The 27,328-nt window shown below is 40.3% G+C and overlaps 1 protein-coding gene across 1 annotated transcript in view; it reads right to left on the reverse strand.

The window, feature by feature from the left end:
- Positions 1–4,734: 4,734 nt before the first annotated feature.
- LOC115151859 (E3 ubiquitin-protein ligase znrf1) overlaps positions 4,735–27,328 on the reverse strand; it is a 41,045-nt gene continuing 18,451 nt past the window's right edge. Inside the window, exons 3-5 of the mRNA XM_029696163.1 lie at positions 6,731–6,836; positions 6,308–6,398; positions 4,735–6,022 (exon numbers count right to left, since the gene is read on the reverse strand). Coding sequence (XP_029552023.1) covers positions 6,341–6,398; positions 6,731–6,836 — 164 coding nt within the window. The 3' untranslated portion in view covers positions 4,735–6,022; positions 6,308–6,340. The remainder of the gene's footprint in view (positions 6,023–6,307; positions 6,399–6,730; positions 6,837–27,328) is intronic.

Raw genomic sequence — 27,328 nt, forward strand, 5'->3', positions numbered from 1 at the left:
TTTTGTGCAGATGAAGGGATCGCGACAGAATGAACTGACTGTACTGTAATTGCTGCCAAAGGTGCTTCAACAAAGTACTGAGAAAAAGGTCTGAATACTTATGTAAATGTTATATTTCCATTTTTTATTTCTTAAAACATGTTTTTGTTTTGTCATTGTGGGGTATTGTGTGTAGATTGATTATTATATGTTTTTTTAATCAAGTTTAGAATAAGGCTGTAACCTAATAAAATGTGGAAAAAGTCAAGTGTTCTGAATACTTTCCGAAGGCACTGTAAATCACTCGGTGCTGATTTCTTTAATGTCCAACAATGAACATTAAAAAAATATATAAGGTTAATAATAATAATAATATTTTGCTCAGAAAACTGGATGGGCTATATAAAACTGCCTTCGGGCCGCTAGTTGGGGAACTGATGTATGTGTTTGTGTGTGTACAGTAGTGTATTACGCCTTCTTTCTCTCCTGAGGTTTGATCGTGGGTATGTACTGTATAATGTACTGTATAATGGTCATGGACCCAAATGACCAGGATGAGGTCACTAGAGTTCACTGAGAGACTGGCCAGGTACTGTAGGTCTCTCTTTCCTCTATATTTTCTCCCTCGTTTTTTTCTATACCTCGCCCCTTGTCCCTCACCATGGAGCTTATTCTCTCTTATCCCTATCTTCATATTTCTCTGTTTCTCTCTCACTCTGTAGAAAAGCAGTGGAACTGGACAGGACTTGTACATGGGAGCACGTGGTGGGCCTGGGGAAACGAGTGTTGCTTCGTGAGGAGCTGGGACCCCTTGCCATGAAGGTCATGCAGGGCCTCAAGGCCACTCTGGACCCCAAAAACCTAATGAATCCTGGGAAGGTGCTGTAACTGAAGGAACTGAAGCTATCACCTTATCACAGAGCACTGAATACATGAATGAAGTGTAAAGTACTCCATAGGGATGCAATACCGCTGTCTGCCACCGGGTGTCAGGCGTTTGGTATAATTGTTTTTATAGCGTGAGTGACTGACTAGTCCCAAGGGCAAATTGTGTTATTATTGTCTGTCCTCTGTTTATCCTCTTAAGTTCCTCAGAATTAAATGCTTCTTTAGATTTTACTACAACATAACTGTATGGCTTGAAATTATTTATTGACTACTTGTAATTAACTAAATCCATCGGTTTGCATTTTGTTTCTGCTCTATTTTGTGCCGTTGATATGTGCATACTGTACTTAAACTGTAAATGGCCCCTTCTGATAGAGAGTTAAGTATTTATTTATATTGCCATGGTGAAGTTGCTCATGTCTCTAAAGATTTCTTCTTCCAATCTTATTTGCTCAGTGGTGACATGTGTTGAGACAAGCCAATGAGACTAGAGAAAAACAACCCAGGCTTTATGCAACAGAGCAATAACACCTGGAAGTGGTCACAGGAGTGATCCCAGTTTCCTCCTCAAGAGAATCTATCAATCTGATAATCTTTATGCAACAGAGCAATAACACCTGGAAGTGGTCACAGGAGTGATCCCAGTTTCCTCCTCAAGAGAATCTATCAATCGGATAATCTTTATGCAACAGAGCAATAACACCTGGAAGTGGTCACAGGAGTGATCCCAGTTTCCTCCTCAAGAGAATCTATCAATCAGATAATCTTTATGCAACAGAGCAATAACACCTGGAAGTGGTCACAGGAGTGATCCCAGTTTCCTCCTCAAGAGAATCTATCAATCTGATAATCTTTATGCAACAGAGCAATAACACCTGGAAGTGGTCACAGGAGTGATCCCAGTTTCCTCCTCAAGAGAATCTATCAATCGGATAATCTTTATGCAACAGAGCAATAACACCTGGAAGTGGTCACAGGAGTGATCCCAGTTTCCTCCTCAAGAGAATCTATCAATCTGATAATCTTTATGCAACAGAGCAATAACACCTGGAAGTGGTCACAGGAGTGATCCCAGTTTCCTCCTCAAGAGAATCTATCAATCGGATAATCTTTATGCAACAGAGCAATAACACCTGGAAGTGGTCACAGGAGTGATCCCAGTTTCCTCCTCAAGAGAATCTATCAATCTGATAATCTTTATGCAACAGAGCAATAACACCTGGAAGTGGTCACAGGAGTGATCCCAGTTTCCTCCTCAAGATAATCTATCAATCTGATAATCTTTATGCAACAGAGCAATAACACCTGGAAGTGGTCACAGGAGTGATCCCAGTTTCCTCCTCAAGATAATCTATCAATCTGATAATCTATCAATATCCAGGACAGAAGAGAACACAGCTTTTGCCTTTAAACATTAGCTGATGGATCAACTAAATAGCTTAATGACAAGCATTAGCACACCATTATTTATTGAGAAGATTTGTTAAAATTAACATTTTAGCCTGAATCTAGTTAAGGAAATTACATGAAAGATGTTTATTTTGTCATTTTTTTATTATATATATATATATATATATTTATATACCGTACCAGTCAAAAGTTTGGACACACCTACTCATTCCAGCATTTTTCTTTATTTTACTATTTTCTACATTGTAGAATAATAGTGAAGACATCAAAACTATGAAATAACACATATGGAATCATGTAGTAACCAAAAAAGTGTTCGAAACAAATCAAAATATATTTGATATTCTTCAAAGTAGCCACCCTTTTCCTTGATGATAGTATTGCACACTCTTGGCATTCTCTCAACAAGTTTTTTTTATATGTTTAAATTTTTTTTTAAATAATTTAACCTTTATTTAACCAGGCAAGTAAGTTACAAACAAATTCTTATTTACAATGATGGCTTACCCCGACCTAACCCGGATGACGCTGGGCCAATTGTGCGCCGCACTATGGGACTCCCAATCATGGCCAGATGTGACGCAGCCTAGAATCGAACCAGGGACTGTAGTGACGCCTCTTGCACTGAGATGAAGTGCATTAGAGAGCTGGGCTGGAGCCCGAGCTTCATGAGGTAGTCACCTGGAATGCATTTCAATTAACAGGTGTGGAATTTCATTCCTTCTAAATGTGTTTGAGCCAATCAGTTGTGTTGTGACAAGGTAGGGGTGGTGTACAGATGATAGCCCTATTTGGTAAAATACCAAGTTCATATTATGGCAAGAACAGCTCAAATAAGCAAAGAGAAATGACAGTCCATCATTACTTTAAGACATGAAGGTCAGTCAATCTGGAACATTTCAAGAACTTTGAAAGTTTCTTCAAGTGCAGTCGCAAAAAACATCAAGCATCAAATGTTTCACAGAGTTCAAGTAACAGACACATCTCAACATCAACTGTTCAGAGGAGACAGCGTGAATCAGGCCTTCATTGTCAAATTGCTGCAAAGAAACCACTACTTAAGGACACCAATAAGAAGAAGAGACTTGCTTGGGCCAAGAAATATGAGCAATGAACATTAGACCAGTGGAAATCTGTCCGTTGGTCTGATGAGTCCAAATGTTAGATTTTTGGTTCCAACCGCCGTGTCTTTGTGAGACGCAGAGTAGGTGAACGGATGATCTCTGCATGTGTGGTTCCCACTGTGAAGCATAGAGGAGGAGGTGTGATGTGTGCTTTGCTGGTGACACTATCCGTGATTTATTTAGAATTCAAGGCACACTTAACCAGCATGGCTAACACAGCATTCTGCAGCGATAAGCCATCCCATCTGGTTTGCGCTTAGTGGGACTATCAATTGTTTTTCAACTGGACAATGACCCAACACACCTGCAGCCTGTAAGGGCTATTTGATCAAGAAGAAGAGTGATGGAGTGCAAAGCTGTCATCAAGGCAATGGGTGGCTATTTTGAAGAATCTAAAATATAAAACATATATTGATTTATTTAACACTTTTTTGGTTACTACATGATTCCATATGTGTTATTTTAAGGTTTTGATGTCTTCACTATTATTCTACAATGTAGAAAATAGTACAAATAAAGAAAAACCCTTGAAGGAGTATCTGTGTCCAAACTTTTGACTGGTACTGTGTATATATCAATATCATTATTCGTCCCACAGATTGCACATCAAAATCATCAAACAATTAGTTGGTACCTCCAAAACAGGCACCCATTCACATCCTTGGAAAAAAAGTCATCTCAAAACATGAAATTAAATCAAGGTATATGGCCCTTTAGCAGAGTCGGGCAGGGATACAGTTAGCAGGAGACATGAATATATATAGTATACTCTATCATAACTGACTAGTAGTCTGTCTCCCCTGTGTTCCTTGTTTAGTTGAAGCTTGGTGGTTGTCTGCTTGCTAATGAATTGTTTATAGTGACCTCACAGATACTATATTCTCTACATTTTCATCTAGCAGAAATTGAAAAAATATTCACCCATTTGTTGAGCTTTGTTAGTTTTTTTCTTCCAGGATCATCATTATTCTTTATACACTAGAGGCATTCTGAAGAGTAATGTATGTTTTCTGACAGATTTGGGAAAATAAATCTTGTTAAATGTGAATAAATAAGTTAAACCCCGGAATAGCTCGACGATGTGACTGTCATTTTTGGGTTGATAGGTCTTTAATACGTCCATTACATTAAGTCACGATCAGCCAACACAACCAGAGAGGACCTGACCTATTTCATCAGAAAACATGTGGGGCACAGACAGTAGCTTAGACCAAAAGGCATCACACATACACACATATGAACACACTCAGGGCTCTTACAGGGAAATGACTAATTCTGGTCAGCGTTTCCCCATCGCAACAAAAACCTGGTGGACAAAAACAAGGAGAAAGAGTGTGTATGTCATGTCGATTTTATGTAACTGTAAACATTAGCAAAATAAATGGAGCAATACCACATTCACACAGGGAAAATGGACATCTAAATTGTAAACATTTCAAACACAGACCAACACATAGTATTGTCTCAGACTTCTATTTGACCCTTTAGCAAATCAGGCTCTCACACTACAGAGATGGCTGCATCATCACCCCAACCTCAACCACACCACATGTATGCTTACGGACATCATCCTCACAGTCCCAGAACATAGAAAAACATAAACCAATGACCCCCAACTGTCTCCCACGACACATAAGCACACTCACACACATTCACCCACCACCAAGCATAAACAACGTACCCCTCCACACACTAACGCATACAGAACAAGTGTAGTCTGACTGATATTTTCACTGCCCCGACACATATAGAAGCATTAACTACACCCCTCCACACACACACACACACACACACACACACACACACACACACACACACACACACACACACACACACACACACACACACACACACACACACACACACACACACACAACCCAAACACACATAACCCAAACAGAAACCTACATAGACAGACCCTGCCTGCCACACCAATGCTGCACTTCACACATCGCTACTCCACCTCAAAGTAAAGACTAAGATAAGCGCATGTCTCTTCAACTAATGATTGGGTGGGCGGGTGCTGTAACTCTGGTGATTGGGGGAAAGCCTTTTGTTGCATTATCAGACAACGTCCTGGGAGTCGACCCTGCCCTGGCACACAGGGTTCATCCAGCCCTATTCCTTCCTTTTCATCTTTATCTTCATTATCCTCCTCTGTCTCTTCCTGATGAAGGCCATGAGATGGCTGGATCCAGATGAGTGATATGGAGCCAGGCAGGGCCAAACTTAGGAGGCAAAATGGAAGGCAGAGCAGAGCAAGGGCCAGACCCCCGGAGGAGCCCAGAGAGGACCAGGCCATGTGGCGTGGTGACTGGCTGGCTGGGGGGCCAAGGAGCCTGGTGAGGCAGTTGGCCTGGAGGGATGGTCAGCCTAGTTGGGCCAACATAGGGACTGGCAGTTAGCAGCCTCTAGGGCTAGGGGAGAGGTGGCAGGGAGGAGGAGCACTCTTTTATGCATGTGGAAGTGACAGTATTAGCTTAATGTTGTTTTTTTTTGGTTCCGTTTGCTAGGAATTCTCTTGATAGATTGATAGATCAATTGATAGATAGGTTGTTTTGATTGTTTAGTTTTTTGGTTACTTCAGTGTCCAGATATCCATGGTAGGAACATAAAGTGTCCTGATAGATAAAGAGAGAAATGGAGGGGAGATGTTAACCATACATTAAAGTGGATACACAAAGACAGTTCAGAAGGTTATTTTGAGTGCATCATTTACACTTACAGTATGCTCTAGCTTCAAACTGACTAAGAATGTAAGTTTTATTGAGGGTGGTTATGTGTGTGCGTACTGCGTATGCATTATGCAGCGAATGAGTGAGCTATGTGGATCATAATGTTTTTTGAAACACCTCGTGTCACCAGTCTCCTGTGTGGAAGAGAAGGAGGTGAGGAGATGCTCTCACCTTGAACAGTAGGAGTAGGAGCACAGAAGTCAGTCAGTCTGAAGGATGCTCAGGGCAGGAACGATTGATCTCAAACCAGGAGTCTATACAGCTGAACAGAAAGAAGAGAAAACCCACCATCATCACATGAATGCACATATCTCTCTGGCCTTAGCTACAGTACATCGCTAAGGCCTAAATGTACTGCCCCATTGAGTATAATTAATCTAGTGGAGTCATTTCAGGCTGTGTGTAATCCTGTGAGCCTGTGTACGTATTGTACAGTCAGGATCAGGAACTGAGCTCAGTCTGAAGGTGTGTCCTAAAATGGCACCCTATTTCCTGTGGCAACCTACTTTTGACCAGAGCCCCCAATTGGCCCTAATCAAAAGTAGTTCACTATATAAGGGATAAGGTGCCATTTGAGTAGTCCCGGCGTCTCACCTTTTGTGATAGATGCAGAGGCACGGCAGTCTGGCGATGGTGTTTCCTTGCTGCAGCTCCTCCAGACAGATTACACACTCCCCGGCATCCCTGGCCAGCACGTCATCTGGAACACACACACAAACACACAGGCAGACGCACACACAGGCAAGCAGGTACACACACACACAAACACACAAAAGAAAACACAAGACAACCGTGAGTGGCAATGACACATCATCAAATTGTACCTAATATGAAATAGCAAAGGCAGTGAGGCATCAAGATCAACAAAAAATCTGTAAATTACTATAGACTTTACAACTACAGCAGCAATAGAACAGAAATACCAGAATAGAACAGAGCAAAAGACACACAGTTGGGGACTAGTCAGATGGAAGAGCATCTAGTCAGTGCGTCAGAAAGAGGTCTAGGCCTGATCTGGTTGCTGCTGTGTAAACAAACAGCAGGGGGCAGCATTAAACACAGTCAAATCTGGACCAACAAATCAAAATCAAATCACATTTTATGTCACATGCACCGAATACAACAGTGAAATGCTTACTTACAAGCCCTTAACCAACAATGCAGTTTTAAAACATATTTAAAAAATGCCTGAAAAAAAAGAATAAGAAATAAAATAAACAAATAATTAAAGAGCAGCAGTAAAATAACAATAGTGAGGCTATATACAGGGGGTACCGGTACAGAGTCAATGTGTAGGGGCATCAACTACTCGAGGTAATTGAGGTAATATGTACATGTAGGTAGAGTTATTAAAGTGACTATGCATAGATGATAACAACAGAGAGTAGTAACGGTGTAAAGGGGGGATGGGATTCTTCAATGAAGTGTTGAGGCGTCTAGTTTTCACTTGAGAAATACTGCACCAACCATCCTAGTTTGATGTAAAATTTTGCGACTAAGACCTCAACAAAAACGTAAATTGAATTCAGAATTCTTGATTTATCTTTGAATAATTCTGACTATTTGAGGAAATGTTATTGGCTATGTGGTTGCTATAGTGTCTCAAGAGGGACAAACAGTAATATTGCTGCTTTTTTCTCATTTTTCAAGTGAAGTTATTTTAAGGGAGTATTTTGTATTTGTATTTATTATGGATCCCCATTAGTTCCTGCCAAAGCAGCAGCTACTGTTCCTGGGGTCCAGAACAATTAAGGCAGTTATACAATTTTAAAAACATTACAATACAATTCACAACAGATTTCGCAACACATTAAGTGTGTGCCCTCAGGCCACTACACTTTATTAATGACAGACCTCTCCCTATCTTAGCTACTGCTGCATCAATATGTTTTGACCATGACAGTTTACAATTCAGGGTTACTCCAAGCAGTTTAGTCTCCTTAACCTCTATGCAATCGGTGTCCCTATACCGGGACGGTTGAGCTAATGTGCACTAATGTGATTAGCATGACGTTGTAAGTAACAGCAAACATTCCAGGACATAGACATGTCTTATATGGGCAGAAAGCTTACATTCTTATTAATCTAACTGCACTGTCTAGTTTACAGTAGCTATTACAGTGAAAAAAATACCATGCTATTGTTTGAGGAGAGTGCACAACAACAGCAAAATATTTATTACATTTGATACATTCACCTCTGAAGGTATATAATGTACTTACATTCAGGAATCTTGCTCTGATTTGTCATCCTGAGGGTCCCAGAGATAAAATGTAGCATAGTTTTGTTTGATAAAATAAATGTTTATATTCAAATGTAGGAACTGGGTTGTACAGTTTGGACCGTTGCTGTCTCTGGCTCCACACCCAGCCCACCCGGCCATCTAAATGTGTGAAAGTTAGTGTATAAGCTAATGATCCATCATGTATGACATTCCTGGCAGTGTGTAGACTTACATTTTGCATTACCATATCATTTTTGTATGTTCTCTATAGCTATGTACTTGAAAATGTATCAATTGTAATATTTGACTTATTTGGGCAGACTTGACACAAATTATTGTCCAGTATTGCAATGCTTCACTGGATCAATCTGAAACTTTGCACACACACTATTGCCATGTAGTGGAAAAAAAATGTAAATTGCACCTAAACTGAAATATTATATTATGGCCTTTCTCTTGCATTTCAAAGATGATGGAACAACAAAAAATTTGAAAATGCATGTTTTTTTGTTTGTATTATAATTTACTAATTTACTTTCTAATGTGTTATATTCTCCTACATTAATTTCACATTTCCACAAATGTCAAAGTGTTTCCTTTCAAATGGTATCAAGAATATGTATATCGTTGCTTCACATCCTGAGATCCAGGCAGTTAGATTTGGGTATGTCATTTTAGGTGAAAATGGGAAAAAGGGTCCGATCCTTAAGTTAACTTGCTCAATTCCCACATTATTCATAACAATATTTAGTTGAGGTTTAGGGTTTAGTGAATGATTTGTCTCAAATCCCACTTTTAGTTTTTGAAATATTTAGGACTAACTTAATTCTTGCCACCCAATCTGAAACTAACTGCAGCTCTTTGTTAAGTGTTGCAGTGATTTTACTTGCTGTGGTAGCAGATGTGTATAGTGTTGAGTCATCAGGATACAGTACATAGACACACAGGCTTTACTCAGAGCCCGTGGCAGGTCATTAGTAAATATTGAAAAAAGCAAGGGGCCTAGACAGCTGCCCTGGGGAATGCCTGACTCTACCCGGATTATGTTGGAGAGGTTTCCATTAAAAAACACCCTCTGTGTTTTGTTAGACAGGTAACTCTCGACCCACAATATAGCAGGGGATGTAAAGCCATAACACAAGTTTTTCCAGCAGCAGATTATGATCGATAATGTCAAAAGTTGCACTGAAGTCAAACAAAACACCTCCAACAATATTTTTATTATCAATTTCGCTCACAAGCATCAGTAATTTGTGTAAGTGCAGTACATGTTGAGTTCCCTTCCATATAAGTGCTGAAAATCTGTTGTTAATTTGTTTACTGTGAAATAGCATTGTATCTGGTCAAACACTATTTTTTCCAAAAGTTTACTAAGTGTTGGTAACAGGCTGATTGGCCAACTGTTTAAGCCAGTAAAGGGTGACTTTTGCTTCCCTCCAGGCCTGAGGGCAGATACTTTCCTGTAGGGTTAGATTGAAGAGATGGCAAATAGAAGTGGCAATATCGTCTGCTATCATCCTCAGTAATTTTCCATCCATGTTGTCAGACCCAGGTGGCTTTTCACCTCTTCTACACTCACTTTACTGAATTCTAAATTACAATGCTTGTCTTTAATAATTTGGTCAGTTATGCATAGATGTTTAGAATTTGTTGTTGGAATGTCATGCCTACGTTTGCTAACCTTGCCAATTAAACAATCATTAAAGTAGTTGGCAATATCAGTACATTTTGTGATGAATGAGCCATCTGATTCATTGAATGATGGAGCTGAGTTTGTCTTTTTGCCCAAAACTTCATTTAAGGTGCTCCAAAGCTTTTTCTATCATTCTTTATATAATTTATCTTTGTTTCATAGTACAGTTTCTTCTTCTTTTTAATTCAGTTTAGTCACATGATTTCTCAATTTACAGTATGTTTGCCAATCGGCTGTTTCAGCCAGACTTATTTGCCATTCCTTTTGCCTCAACCCTCTCAACCATACAATTTCTATTCCTCATCAATCCATGGGGATTTAACAGTTTTTACATTTTCTCAATGGGTGCATGTTTATTAGTAATTGGAATAAGTAATTTCATAAATGTGTCAAGTGCAGCGTCTGATTGCTCTTCATTACACACCACAGACCAGCAAATATTATTTACACCTTCAACATAGGAATCACTAAAAAACGTATTGTATGACCTCTTATACACTATATGTGACCCGTTTCAGGAAACTAGGCGTATGTCGCGGGTCACTACTTCACATGAGCCATTTGAATGTAATATACTTTTTTTTAATCAAAATTCATTTTTTTGGCAGAAATGGCTTCTGGAACATGTGAACTTTCATGTGCCTTAATAGCAAACTTGTATGCAATCTGTAAATATGAATACAATTGTTAAATTACCAGCCTAGTTGGTTTAGCCACAGAAAAAGGGAGCAACCTCCCCGCTAGCCATGATTGGCTGAGATAATGAGTGGGCTGGACATGCCGAGAGATGAATTCAGATTGGTCTGCCATATAGCACACTTCTGTCTATTTGAGCTGTTTAGTATGTGTAGGTAATCCTGTCTAACGCTGCTTTAAAAAATATATATTGCTTAGTAGAACTGCATAAGTGTTGCTCTCCACTTTCTGGAGAACTGAGCTTTGAAATCAGTGGAATTAGAGTATGATAGCTAATGAGATGGAGAAAACACCTGTCTCCGGAGTATATCTTCAAATTAAGGGCAACCATGGCATCCCTGACAGGGAGAAGCATCCAACCATGATGTATACGAGGAAAATAGTCTAGCTAGCTACATTTTCAGATATTACACGTTTTTAATTTTGACAAAGATGTTTTCATTTCAAGTTAAAGTGAACTGTTAGCTAGCCAGCTAACGTTAGCTGGCTGGCTGGCTAGCTAACGTTATGTGTATGATCTTATTATTCGTATCTCAGAGCCATTTGCTTGGCTAGCTATAGCCTAATGTTACTTAGCTAACATTGAACCTGGTTGGCTAGCTACCTGCAGATTCATGCAGGGTAGTAACGTCATGAATTGAGATGATGGTTTATTGTTTACCTAGCTAGCTAGCTACATGTCTTAACAAAAGACTCCACTATGCAAGTAACCATTTTGGGTGTGTTCGTAAAGTCAGTCTGGCCATCTACTCCGATTTCAGACCATTCTCGTCTGAACGTGCCAGAGCTCAGAATATGGCCCTACGGACAATCTGACAGCACAGTTGCAGTCACCAACGCTCTGGATAACATAAAAACAGCCTAACCAGCTCTGCTATGGCGAGTAGTGTTCAGTGAGCTGTTCTCTCATTTGTGTCTGGAAGTAGCTAGCAAGTTAGCCAGTTAGCTTGGGTGCTTGACTGCTGCTGTTAGTACAGAAAGCCCTGATCAACCCTTAAAGACATGGGTCGGCTACAGCTTAAGAGGGTGTGAACGATGCTGAATGGGTGTAGACAAAGAAGAGCTCTCCAGTTGGTACCAAAACATTCAAAGGCCATTTTCTCAAAAGTGAGGTTACTAGTTTATCAACTTTCAAAGCAGAATTACTTTCCCATTGTTCGTCAAATGCAGTATATGATATACCATTTTGTAGCTCGATGTCTCTGTTTTATAAAAACAAACACAATTTCAAATGTTTCTACATAAGACTGAATCAAGGTGGTCGGTCACACATTATGCCCATCCTTTGGAACTTTGGTTTTCCTAGATATGGCTACTGTATTATGACCATTACATCCAATGGATTTGGATACTGCTTTAGAGCAGATTTCTGCAGCATTAGTGAAGATTTGATCAATACATGTGAATGATTTAATTCCTGTACCGTTTGTAAATACCCTGGTAGGTTGACTGATAACCTGCAGGCACTGGTTACAGTTTAATGAAAGCCAGTCAATATTTAGGTCACCCAGAAAATATACCTCTCTGTTGATATCACATACATTATCAAGTATTTCACACATATCATCCACATACTGACTATTAGCACTTGGTGATCTATAGCAGCTTCCCACAAGAATGAGCTTCAGGTGAGACAGGTGAACCTCTAGCCATATTACTTCAACAGCATTTGACATGAGATCCCATCTAAGCTTTACAGGAACATCACTCTGAACATACACAGCAACACCTCCACTATTGGCATTCCTGTCTCTTCTGCAGATGTTATAACCATATATTCCTATCATTGTATCATCAAAGGAATTATCTAAGTGGGTTTCAGAGATTGCCAGTATATGAATATTATCAGTTACTAGCAAGTTATTGATTTCATGAATGAGGCTCCACATGTTAATGTGGGCTATTCTTAGGAATGGCAGAGGCAATCAGGGGAGTTAGAGGGACATTAATTAGATTACTTACATTATGACTGCCAACGCCCCTCGGACAATGTACATTTGCAGCAGCACTATGACAACTCAGCGACACAATGGTAGGGATTATCTGAGTAGGTCTTGGGTCACAGATAAGTCATTGGCTGCATTCTGAACACTTAAGACACACCCTCTCCCCTCAGCCCTCAAATTAAGTAGGCACTTCTGATGACGTATCATGAAGTCTGACGAGTTTACACTTGCAGGGCAAGAGGCGAGGGAGGAAGGAAGGAATTTTAAATGGACCGCCCTTGCCCGGAAAATTCGTCCCTCGTTCATCCCACGACGATTGTGTTTTCAGGGTGGGTGCTTTATATGTGCTACAGTCAATTATGATTGCATGTCTACTAATATTAACTATATAATTATTCATATACGCCTACTGTATGATAGCTAGCAAATTAATTAGCTAACTAATGTTAGCCTGCCTAGCTGGAACTTCTGAAGAAGAAAAATGTTTTATTTCTACAATTTCCAAAAGATAACCAAACAAAAACATTACTTTACCTAGATGTGTTTGTGCCATCATGTGTACTAGTAGAACCATTTCTAACTTATTTAAATTTATTTTTACTTACACTTGTATGTTGACTTCTCCATATTGACGTTGAGGTTTTAAGTCTAAGAGGATGTACAATCATCGCAAATTTAATTATGGGGGGTTTCAGTCCCTGAAGTGAACATAATTGTACACTCGCAAACTCGATCAAAAACGAGGGCTGAGGGGCTTACGTTGCGAACTTCCCTTGCTTGGCTAATCATTTGGACTGACGACAAAGATGGTGACGGGGATTCCCCTTCGAGGGCATAAGGCGAGGGTAAGTGGACGAGCGTGTGTCTCTTACAAGTTTGAAACGCAGCCACTGTCTCAACGCAGCCTTGAAATGCATGGACAGGGTCCAGGAGCCAAGATGATTTGGATTTACTACTTTAGTATGCGAGGCACATACGTTTGCTTCGCCTAGACGAGTTCTGCTAGGAGCAAACCGAACCTAGTATTCGGGCGCGTTTACACAGTGCCACCACCACATCATTGTTTGGCTTGTAGACCCAACATGGCTCACAGTTACTGTCTCTGTGCACAGGAAGAACCCGGAGACTGTGCTGTGCTGTGTTGTGCTGCCCATTACAAAAAATAAACATGAAAAGATCACAAAAAAATAAAGAAGAAAAATTTGTTGTTGAAATTTTCAAGAGTCAGATGTGGGTTGAACACGTGTTAAGTTTTCCCCCTACTTCAAGCTACATCTGGTCTCCCATCCAGGGATTGACCAGGACTGACCCAACTTAGCTGGAGAAAAGCAAACACTCTCAAATCCATAGACTAAGCTGTGGATGCAAGGACTCGATATCTACGATATCGAAATTATAGTTTTAACCATCGTTATTTTACACTATACAGTGTTTGTTTACATTTACTTTGTTTACAAACAGAGTAAAACAAGATTATATTTTGGGTTCTGATGGAGTACTACAATTGAACTAAACTCATGAGGCATTTGTACATTATATTCTTCAAGAATCAATGGGTACATGTCGTTCATTTATAAGTCCAAAAACGGATTGCCCCTTTAACAGGTAGCGCCCTTCATACAGCAAAACTATGTTGCCATTTGAACATGATCCATTAACCTGCCCCCCCAAAAATATTCTGTCCACTGTTCCGCGAATGTCCCTCAAAATCATTCCCCGGTCCCGCATTTGGGCTTTTTAGATGTTCCTACCCTAACCAGTGGAAATCATCTTTTCACATGTGAGGAGAATAACATTATTTCAACCCCACAGGTGCATCTGCAATTCCAACCCCACAGGTGCATCTGCAATTCCACATGTGTAAGTGAGATTTTCAAGTGTGAAGTTTTCTTACATGTGAAATGGCAAATGTGATTTTCACATGTGAATTTGAAAATCACAGTTATAGAATTGCAAGTTAACATGTCAAAAATAATCACATGAAAGTCATATTTGCAGTTTCATGTGTAAGAAAACTCCCCTTGAAAATCTAATTTTCACATGTTGAATTGCAGATGCACATGTGGGGTTGAAATGTGAAAGTGTGTTTTTCACATTTGAAAAAAATCAGATTTTCACGTGAATGTGAAACCCGCAAATTTCATGTGAAACTACAATTCACATGAGGTGAAAACATGGTACTCTCCTCACATGGGTACTTTGTTGCTACTTTGCTACCTTCCAACTTTATGTTCCCACCATTAGCTCTGACAAATTGAAAAACAGTTATTGGCGACTCCATTACACGCAGTATTAGACTTAAAAATAATCATCCAGCGATCATACACTGTTTACTAGGGGCAGGGCTACTGACGTAAAGGCTAATCTGATGAGGGTGCTGGCTAAGGCTTAAACTTGCGAGTGTAGAGATTATAGGGATATTGTTATCCACGTTCGCACCAACGATGTTCGGATGAAACAGTCAGAGGTCACCAAGCATAACATAGCTTCAGCGTGTAAATTAGCTCTACAGCAGTCTCACAACTCAATCACTGGTTGAAAACTGTTTTCTAACCTTTCCAAAAGATAGAATTTGTAGATAATTGGCCCTCGTTCTGGGACTCATCCACAAACAGGACCAAGCCTGGCCTGCTGAGGAGTGACGGACTCCATCCTAGCTGGAGAGTGCTCTCATCTTTCTATCAACATAGACAGGGCTCTAACTCCTCTAGCTCCACAATGAGACAGAGTGCAGGTCAGGCAGCAGGCTGTCAGCCAGCCTGCCAGCTTAGAGGAGTTTGCCACTGCATAGTCAGTGTAGTCAGCTCAGCTATCCCCATCGAGACTGTGCCTCGTGTCTGTGCCTCAATCTAGGTTTGGCAAAACTTAACATAGCGGTGTTAACTTTAGCAATCTCACTGGAATATAAACCTTCTCCATTCCTGTCATTATTGAAAGAGATTGTGATATTTCACATCTCAAAATAGATCCCTCACTTCCAAGGCAGTTATAGTCAATTAACTAATCACTGATTATAATGTTGATGTGATTGGCCTGACTGAAACATGGCTTAAAATTAAAAAACTTCTTAGGGCTAGGATCCTTTTTTCAGAATTTCCACCTAACTGACGTGCCCAAAGTAAACTGCCTGTTACTCAGGTCCAGAAGCCAGGATATGCGTATAATTGGTATCATTGGATAGAAAACACTTTGAAGTTTATAGAAATGTTAACATAATGTATGAGACTATAACACAATTGATATGGTTGCAGAAAATTCTAAGAAAAACCAACTGGAATTTTCTTTTTTTGAGATTCCATGCTCTTTCAATGGAAAGCTATGGGTCCTATGTAATTCCAGCTCCCAGATTGCAATTCCTATGGTTCCAGGAGATGTCAACAGTCTTTGTTCAAGGTTTCAGGCTTGTTTCTTCCAAAACGAGGAAGAATTATGAGTTTTGGTACCGGGAGTCACTGCTATGCGGACAATACACAGCTGTACATTTCAATGAAACATGGTGAAGCCCCAAAATTGCCCTCCCTGGAAGCCTGTTTCAGACATAAGGAAGTGGATGGCAGCAATTTTTTTTACCTTTAAACTCGAACAAAACAGAGATGCTAGTTCTAGGCAGTTAGAGGTCCCAAGAAACAAAGAGATGTTCTGTTCGATCTGAAAATGAACTAAGATGGTTGTACAGTTGTCTCAAATAAAACTGTGAAGGACCTCGGCATTACTCTGGACCTTGATCTCTCTTTTGACGAATAGATCAAGAATATTTCAAGGACAGCTTTTTTCCAACTTCGTAACATTGCAAAAATATGAAACTTTTTGTCAAAAAATTATGCAGAAAAGCTAATCCATGCTTTTGTCACTTCTAGAGTAGACTACTGCAATGCTTTACTTTCTGGCTACCCGGATAAAGCACTAAATAAACTTCAGTTAGCAGTAAGCTTCAGTAAGCACGGCTTCTAGAACCCCAAAATGTGATCATATTACTCCAGTGCTAGTCTCTCTACACTGGCTTCCTGTTAAGGCTATGGTTGATTTCAAGGTTTTACTGCTAACCTACAAAGCATTACATGTGCTTGCTCCTACCTATCTCTCAGATTTGGTTCTGCGTACATATCTACATGTATGCTACAGTCACAAGATGCAGGCCTCCTTATTGTCCTTACAATTTCTAAGCAAACAGCTGGAGGCAGGGCTTTCTCCTATAGAGCTTAATTTTAATGGAATGGTCTGCCTATCCATGTGAGAGACGCAGACTTGGTCTCAACCTTTAAGTCTTTATTGAAGACTCATCTCTTCAGTAGGTCCTATGATTGAGTGTAGTCTGGCCCAGTGGTGCGAAGGTGAACGGAAAGGCACTGAAGCAACGAACCGCCCTTGCTGTCTCTGCCTGGCCGGTTCCCCTCTCTCCACTGGGATTCTCTGCTTCTGACCCTATTATGGGGGCTAAGTCACTGGCTTATTAGTGCTCAAATGCCGTCTCTAGGAGGGGTGCATCACTTGAGTGGGTTGAATCACTGACGTGATCTTCCTGTCTGGGTTGGCATCCCCTCGGGTTCGTGCCGTGTGGGAGATCTTCGTAGGCTATACTCAGCCTTGTCTCAGGGTAGTAAGTTGGTGGTTTGCGGATATCCCGCTTGTGGTGTGGGGGCTATGCTTTGGCAAAGTGGGTGCGGTCATATCCTGCCTGGTTGGCCCTGTCCGGGGGTATCGTCAGTCGGGGCCACAGTGTCTCCCGACCCCCTCTGTCTCAGCTTTCAGTATCTATGCTGCAATAGTTTTTGTGTCGGGGGGCTAGGGTCAGTCTGTTATATCTGGGGTAATTCTCATGTCTTATCCGGTGTCCTGTGTGAATTTAAGTATGCTCCCTCTAATTCTCTCTGTCCCTCTCCCTCCCCTCCTGGAGGACCTGAGCCTGGGACCATTCCTCAGGACTACCTGGCCTGATGACTCCTGGCTGTCCCCAGTCCACCTGGTCGTGCTGCTGCTCTAGTTTCAACTGTCCTATCTGCGGCTATGGAACCCTGACCTGTTCACTGGACGTGCTACCTTGTTCCGGACCTTCTGTTTTCAACTCTTTCTCTCTCTACCGCACCTGCTGTCTCGAACTCTGAATGCTCGGCTATGAAAAGCCAACTGACATTTACTCCTGAGGTGCTGACCTGTTTCACCCCCTGATGCACCCTCTACAACCACTGTGATTATTATTATTTTACCCTGCTGGTCATCTATGAACGTTTGAACATCTTTGCCATATACTGTTATAATCTCCACCTGGCACAGCCAGAAGAGGACTGGCCACACCTCAGAGCCTGGTTCCTCTCTAGGTTTCTTCCTAGGTTCCTGCCTTTCTAGGAAGTTTTTCCTAGCCACCGCATTGCTTGCTGTTTGGTGTTTTAGGCTGGTTTTCAACTGATGTGAAAAGGGCTTTATAAATACATTTGATTGATGTGAAAAGGTGGTGTTAACATGTGAACTCTAAATTAAATTTCACATGTGAAATGTCAGCTCAACATGTGAACATGTCTTTTTTTATAAGGGTATGCTCTACTGTGTGTGTGTCTGTGTCTGTGTCCGTATAGTCTGAGCTGTTACTGAAACATCCAGCCGTTTGTTCAGCAAGGTCTTGATCAGCAGGATATGACATGTTAGCTCATACTCCTACCATGACTCACTGAAACACATGTTGAAACAGAGTGTTCTTTGAAGAAGAGGTGGTGGATTCCAGTAAAACCTAGTTTTAATTTGACAGGAAATGCTGCGCTGCACTGTGCCAGACCAAAGTAGGAGACCAGACCACATCCTGTTACAGCAACTCACTCACTTCATTATGGAGTGAGATTTGTTTCCTTATTCTGTAAATATGTCTACCACAATCTGTGCGTATATTCAACATATCTCACAAATAAAACTATGATATGTGAATATATTAAAACATTTCATAATTAAAACCATAGTCCGTAAACATGTATAAATCTTTCACAAATGAAACCAAGATCCATATGCATGTTCAACATGAGTCACAATACAATCATGATCTGTAAATGTATTTAACGTAGCTCACAAATAAGACAACAATTTGAACAAATGTACAACGATGTGAGCAAATGTTCAGATATTCCTAACATTTACAACTGTGTAATGTGTATTTGCACATCAAAAAGTGCTTGTGGATCTGTATTTTCTGCTGATATGTGTGGTAGAAAGAGAGGAAGAGGTGAAGCAAGAGGTTTTACTCAGCCCAAAATGTGTTCACGAAAGTAAACCCACGATGTGAGGAATCAATGAGAGTGTCAAATTTGCTAATTTGCTACATGAGGCTTATTTGATCGAATAGAAGTTTCATAATGGTTAGGTTGTTACGAAAGCACTGATATAAGTGGACGGACACACATGGCATTTCAGCAACTTTAAAAAACAACTTTATATCTGAGTTGTGCGCGTTGTCATACAGATATATAGAGGACTCATCGTGGATATAACTTGTTTTAGCATGGACATTGTCATTGAGGGTTTCCACCACTTTAAAGTAGTCTGGGTGAAAGCGAACAGCCAATGAAGAAGAAAATGGACTACTTCAAAATGGAGATAGCCTCAATGGCACTGGCCATGGGGTCACAGACGTTACAATGGCCCAGATACAAAGATGAGTCCTCCATCTATCTCTATGGCCTATTGTTCATGTGTTCATTGGCTATAATCGTCCCACCTGATCCTGCCTGACTTCCATCTTTGAGGACATGTATTTCCATTGTTAGAGCGGTCACTTGACTATCTTGTCAATATAATAGACAATGTTTGGTTCAATCCACAAATGGACAGTGCAGCTCCAGTCATTGAGATCTATGTCACGTAAGGCGCAGTGCGATGACGTCATGTCAAGGCAGGATGTTATATCCCCATGACTTGGGACAACATTTTCTAGAAGAATATTAAACAACAACTTCGTGAAATGTGAGAATTATGTTTATTTATTCAACAAATTATGTTAACATTTTCAACGGCATACTTTCATATGAATGTTAAATTCAATCATTAGGACATACAGTTGAAGTTGGAAGTTTACAAACACTTTAGCCAAATACATTTAAACTCAGTTTTTCACATTTCCTGACATTTAATCCTAGTAAAAATTCCCTGTCTTAGGTCAGTTAGGATCACCACTTTATTTTAAGAATGTGAAATGTCAGAATAATAGTAGAAAGAATGATTTATTTCAGCTTTTATTTCTTTCATCACATTCCCAGTGGCTCAGAAGTTTACATACACTCATTAGTATTTGGTAGCATTGCCTTTAAATTGTTTAACTTGGGTCAAACGTTTCGGGTAACCGTCCACAAGCTTCCCACAATAAGTTGGGGGAATTTTGGCCCATTCCTCCTGACAGAGCTGGTGTAACTGAGTCAGGTTTGTAGGCCTCCTTGCTCGCACACACTTTTTCAGTTCTGCCCACAACTTTTCTATGGGATTGAGTTCAGGGCTTTGTGATGGCCAGCCACTCCAATACCTTGACTTTGTTGTCCTTAAGCCATTTTGCCACAACTTTGGAAGTAAGCTTGGGGTCATTGTGCATTTGGAAGATCCGTTTGCAACCAAGCTTTAACTTGGTCACAAATGGGACGCGATGTAGCTTCAATATATCCACATAATTTTCCTTCCACATGATGCCATCTATTTTGTGAAGTGCACCAGTCCCTTCTGCAGCAAAGCACCCCCACAACATGATGCTGCCACCCCCTTGCTTCACGGTTGGGATGGTGTTCTTCGGCTTGCAAGCCTCCCTCTTTTTCCTCCAAACATAACGATGGTCATTATTGCCAAACAGTTCTATTTTTGTTTCATCAGACCAGAGGACATTTCTCCAAAAGTACAATCTTTGTCCCCATGTGCAGTTGCAAACCGCAGGCTGGCTTTTTATGGCGGTTTTGGAGCAGTGGCTTCTTTCTTGCTGAGCGGCCGTTCAGGTTTTTTAAAATCATTTTTTTATTTCACCTTTATTTAACCTCTACGGGCCACGGGGGCAGTATTGAGAATTTTGAAAAAAATATGTGCCCATTTTTAACTGCCTCCTACACCAACTCAGAAGCTAGGATATGCATATTATTAACACATTCGGATAGAAAACACTCTGAATTTTCTAAAACAGTTTGAATGGTGTCTGTAAGTATAACAAAACTCATATTGCAGGCAAAAACCTGTGAAAAATAGATTAAAAAAAAGAGAATTTTGTGACTGTACTATTTAGTGTCATTGTTTTAAAGATACCACAGTGAGAAAGGATTCAGTTCGCAACTCCTACTGCTTCCACTAGATGTCAACGATCTTTAGAAAGTTGTTGGAAGCATCTGTGATGAATACAGACCGAATTAGAATGCTTACAAGTTGACACGTCATCACTTCATTTTTTGCGCCTGCGCATGAATCTGAGAAGAGTGTCTTTGTCATAATCGTTTATTCTAGACACTTGATAGGTTGTGTGAAAATATTACTGATGTTTACTGATGTTTCACGTTAAAAATGGACCAAAAGATTAATGCTAAACAACGTTTGACATGTTTGAACAAACATAAATAGATTATTTACTAGGTTTTTTTTAGCTTTTCGGCGTGACTTTACACTGCCCACCTCATTTTGTGGGAGCCTACTGAACGCTAACTATTTGGACATAAATTATGAACTTTATCAAAAGAAACCACATTTGTTCTGGACCTGGGATCGCTGGCAGCGCCTTCTGATGGAGATAATCAAAGGTAAGGGGATATTTAGAATGTTATTATCGATATTAGATGATGCTAATGCTAACGGTATAGCTTAGCTTAGCTTATAGCTTAGCTTATGTTGTTAGCATAGTACCCAGTTTATAGCAAAATGTGATTTCCCAGTAAAGTTATTTTGAGATCTGGCAATTACGAGATGATAATATATTATTCTTTGAATGACAATATTATAATTTACCAATGTTTTCGAATAGTAATTCCGTGATTTGTAATGCTGGATTCACTGGGAGCATTCGAGCCGAAAAAAATTCTGAATTTCACCGTGACTGTAAATGCTGTTTTTGGATATAAATATGAACTTGATGGAACTAAAAATGCATGTATTGTCTAACATAATGTCCTATGAGTGTCATCTGATGCAGATTGTCAAAGGTAAGTGCATAATTCTAGCTAGTTTTCTGTCTGTTGATGCCCTTCTTTGAATTGGCTAAACATTACACGCAGCTATTGTCAATGTACTCTCCTCACATAACCTAACTTTATGCATTCTCCGTAAAGCCTCTGAAAATCGGACAGCGTGGTTAGATTTAGGAGATATATCTTTCAAATGGAGGAAAATAGTTGATTATTTGATTATTTGAAATGATTACTCTTGCAGTTTTGAATTCCCCGCCATGGTCACATGACAATGAATCCCAATACCGGGATAAGATCCTGCCCCCTGGCCTCAACAGGTTTTAACAAGGTAGGCTAGTTGAAAACAAGTTCTCATTTACAACTGCGACCTGGCCAAGAATAAAGCAAAGCAGTTCAACCCATACAACAACACAGAGTTACACATGGAATAAACAAACATACAGTCAATAATACAGTACAAAAAGTCTATATACAGTGTGTGCAAATGAGGTAAGATAAGGGAGGTGAGGCAATAAATAGGCCATGGTGGTGAAGTAATTACAATATAGCAATTAAACACTGGAGTGATTGATGTGCAGAAGACGAGTGTGCAAGTAGAGATACTGGGGTGCAAAGGAGCAAGATAAATGAATAAATACAGTATGGGGATGAGGTAGTTGGATGGGCTATTTACAGATGGGCTATGTACAGGTGCAGTGATCTGTGAGCTGCTCTGACAGCTGGTGCTTACAGCTAGTGAGGGAGATATGAGTCTCCAGCTTCAGTGATTTTTGCAATTCGTTCCAGTCATTGGCAGCAGAGAACTGGAAGGAAAGGCGGCCAAAGGAGGAATTGGCTTTGGGGGTGACTAGTGAGATATACCTGCTGGAGCGCGTGCTTCGAGTGGGTGCTGCTATGGTCACCAGTGAGCTGAGATAAGGTGGAGCTTTACCTAGCAGAGACTTGTAGATGACCTGGAGCCAGTGGGTTTGGCGACAAGAATGAAGCGAGGGCCAGCCAACGAGAGCGTACAGGTCACAGTGGTGGGTAGTATATGGGGCTTTGGTGACAAAACGGATGGCACTGTGATAGACTGCATCCAATTTGTTGAGTAGAGTGTTGGAGGCTATTTTGTAAATTACATCGCCGAAGTCGAAGATCGGTAGGATGGTCAGTTTTACGGGGGTATGTTTGGCAGCATGAGTGAAGGATGCTTTGTTGCGAAATAGTGACTGAAGCTGGAGACTCATATCTGGAGACTCATATCTCCCTCACTAGCTGTAAGCACCAGCTGTCAGAGCAGCACAGGAAAAAAAATGTATGAAATTGTATGAAATGTATGCATTCACTACTGTAAGTTACTCTGGATAAGAGCGTCTGCTAAATGACTAAAATGTAAATGTAAATGTAAATAGTAAGCCGATTATAGATTTCATTTTGGATTGGAGATGCTTAATGTGAGTCTGGGAAGGAGAGTTTACAGTCTAACAAGACACCAGACACCAGACACAGGTTATGTCGATATAGGACTTGTTTTACTGTGAATATAGATTATTTTGTACTTGTTTCCTCCAGCATCTTCACAAGGTCATTTGCTGTTGTTCTGGGATTGATTTGCACTTTTCGCAACTGAGTACATTCATCTCTATGAGACAGAACGCGTCTCCTTCCTGAGCGGTATGACGGCTGCGCGGTCCCATGGTGTTTACACTTGCGTACTATTGTTTGTACAGATGAATGTGGTACCTTCAGGCATTTGGAAATTGTTCCCAAGGATCAACCAGACTTGTGGAGGTCTACAATTTGTTTTCTGAGGTCTTGGCTGATTTCTTTTGATTTTCCCATGATGTCAAGCACCTCCAATTGACTCAAATTATGTCAATTAGCCTATGTGATGACGTTGCCCTCTCTCTGGGTACAGAGAACACAGTTGAACCCCCTCCCTCTGCACCAGGCCTTTTCTATGCACCATCCCCCGACCTCTATACTTCTGACACTGCTGTGGTGAGAGGGGTCGTAAAATTCTAAAGGAGAATGTCCTGCCGCATGGCCCAGTTTTGAGACAGAGAGGGGTTTCATAGAGAGACAAAGGAATTCTTCCAACTCACAGAATTGGGGAACCGAACGACATTTATGTTCTGGAGAAGGTATAAAAGATCGGGGAAGAATCCAGCTACGAACTGGTCCACTTGGTACAATTTTGTGATACTCATTAGAGACAATAGTGCCATATTACCATACTAAGGTTTATATAATAGCCTCAGCTTCGGTTGTATACAATGATTTAATAAGATTAAAGCTATTTGGAATATGTTGAGAGGCTATGTACTGATGTTAATGTGATAGAATTGTATTTCTGTTCAAAGCTTAACTCAGTCATCGGCACACCCCCAGGGACACAGACAGGACAAGGCGTCACGTGACAGTTTTTCTACGTTCAGTATATAAGCCCACCCAGGGTTACTTTCTATAGACCAGCTTACCTCAGAAGAGAGAGCCAAGGTTTGACCATGCATTCCTCTACTGAACTTTGACCATACCACGTGGTTAAACTTTTAGACTATCAATACCGACAGAATAATAACAAGTCTTTGATATTAATTAATAGTCTGCAGCTAGAAATTTGATATCATCGAACGCGAAGACCGACGAAACATCCATTCTATAACGACAAAAACTCTCCAACAAGACATTCTATAACGACAAAAACTCTCCAACAGGACAAAAACTCTCCAACAAGGATCCCGATGACACACTGAGCGTAAATATATATTGATTGCAATTGTTCCCGAATGAGTGAGCATTCATGTGCAAAGGATTAGCATATCAATTGTTAATATTTATCAACTCTGTACGGTCTTCTCAGCTGACCCCCCCTTGTTGGTTTAACAAGCCGCCATGCCGGTTTAGCCCACTAGGGCACATTACTCTACCAATTCTTTGTGACGATAATTACTGTTTGTATACTTTCTGTGAATTACTTTGTTTAGTAAATAAATGATTTTAAGACAGTTGATGTATGGATGACTTAGTAAAGACTGGGTTCGTGCAGATACAACAATTTACGACGTTTGGAATGAGACGGACACGAGGTAAAATACACCATTTAAACCATAAGATAATCGGCCTATACTATAATATAATATATAATGTTATAATATAGGAAAGTTATATTAGGAAAATTATATCTTTGTAATCTGAATATTTTCCTTGGTGCCCCGATCTCCTAGTTAATTACAGTTAAACGATTAATCAGTTTAATCACGTAATAATAATAACAGGGAGTTATTTTGATAAACATGTCTTCAGTTAATGGTGCCCAAAGGCACGACACCTATCAGAAGCTTCTAAAGCCATGACATAGTTTTCTGGAATTTTCCAAGCTGTTTAAAGGCACAGTCAACTTAGCGCATGTAAACTTCTGATACAATGAATTATAAGTGAAATAATCTGTCTGTAAACAATTGTTGGAAAAATTACTTGTGTCATGCACAAAGTAGATCCTAACTGACTTGCCAAAACTATAGTTTGTTAACAAGAAATTTGTGGAGTGGTTGAAAAACAAGTTTTAAGTGTATGTCAACTTCCGACTTCAACTGTACAACCGATGCCGAGTCAAGCTAGCTAAATATAGCTAGCTAGCTATAACATCGTCTAGCTAACGACGTTGGATGCGATAAAGCTAGCTAGCATAGATGTCAATGTCATCATGTTTATGCTAGATGAAAAACTTCCGTTAAACTAACTAATTGTAACTTCAGGAATGTGTCAATTTTGAAGGACCACAGTTTTTAAATCCTGAATTGGTGATCTTGCTAGCCAGATAGTTAGCTAGCTGATGATAAATGTTGCAAATCATATTTTTGTTTTCATTCAGGAACTAGAGGACAAGTGATTCGAGGCAGGACAAATCGCTCTTTCCCAACTGGTTTGAAGGTAAGAAATTGGACCATTATCTGAAAAAAAGTAAGAAATGCTGCTTGCTGTGTTTTGCTCCATCTAGGCTTATTTGCTAGCTAGTCAAGTAATTTGTTGTTCATTGTAACATTGATTAATATGTTGTTGCCTAGTCAATGACATGCATTCTGTTTCTGTCGATTTCTTCTTGTCAGTTTCCTGCTCTTTGTCTTGTGGGTTGAGGGCAATGTCACCAGTTAAATTAAAGGCTACGTTGTCACGGCTGTGATAAGGAGCGGACCAAAGCGCAGCGTTTTCGTAGTTCCACATCTTTATTTAATAGTGAAACATGATGCAATACATAAATACTTAAACTAACCAGAAAACAACAAACCGTGACGCAGAGAGGGAAAAAAACACACTACTCAAAATATAATCACCCACAAACAACATGCAGAAACACCCCTACTAACGGGGACCAGCTGCCTCCAATTGAAGGTCAACCCAATAAACCCCAACCTAGAAATAGACAAACTAGAACTACAACATAGAAAGAGAAAACATAGAACAAACACAAAAACACCCCCTGTCACGCCCTGACCACTCTACCATAGAAAATAACAACTTATATTGGTCAGGACGTGACATACGTTTTGTAATCATACTGTACAGACTTAACTTGAGCATAAAGGCACATGACATGAATCTCACTTTAATGTCATACGCCTTGTCATGGGTGTCCGTGCCTCCGTGGATTGAGCTCGGCTGTGGTCCATGTTTTTCTTGGGGAGAAAAGCAGTTACTGCTACTGTGGAACCATATGACTGTCTGGCCTTGGACATCCGTGACACCATTAAGCTGGTGTGTATATTGATAGTGTACATTATTGTCATTCTAAGAACACAATATGTATTGAGTCAATGTGTCATTATAATAGATTTACTTTATCCTGTTGTTCTGATCCTGAGACCACATATGCGGTCTTTGTTAATTCATGGTGTCTATACTATGTGTTGGTACCAATATCATGGACTGGGTGCTGCTCTAAGGCTTCACCACATGGGTTGAGAGACTACAAATATAATGGTATTTGAGACCACGTCTCTTTCTTAATTGTCTTTCCTTGTTGTGTCCCCGGGCGCCGAAGGCGTGGATGTCGATTAAGGCAGCCCCCAGCACCTCTCTGATTCAGAGGTATCCCCCTTTCCCCTTTCCCTTTCTTTTGAGATTCCTCTGACATTTTTCTCAAATGTGTTTTTTGTTGTTGTCATGGATTCAAGGAGGTGAGGAAAACAGGAAATACAGTTGAGAAAGAGCCACGGTCTGGGATAAGACAATAGCCTATGTAGTCTCTCAACTCAAGAGGTCAAGATACACCACTGAGTACAGACTCTTGTTGGTTACGTTGAAGTAGAAGTGATAAAACACAAAAGTTAAAGGGCACCTTGCTTTGTACACGTGTAAGACAGATGAGTATGCCCTGCCAGTATGCAATGGATATTGTCGAAAAAAAATCAGCATTTATCTTTCATTTTAAGATGGTTAGTCTCGGTCAGGTCTTGTTTTCAACATTTAAACGTGTCTTGGTCTCGACACACGGGGGCTGGGGTTGAAAGCTGAACAGTGCGACTGGCC

This window comes from Salmo trutta, chromosome 17, assembly GCF_901001165.1.
Source record: "Salmo trutta chromosome 17, fSalTru1.1, whole genome shotgun sequence".
NCBI lineage: Eukaryota > Metazoa > Chordata > Actinopteri > Salmoniformes > Salmonidae > Salmo > Salmo trutta.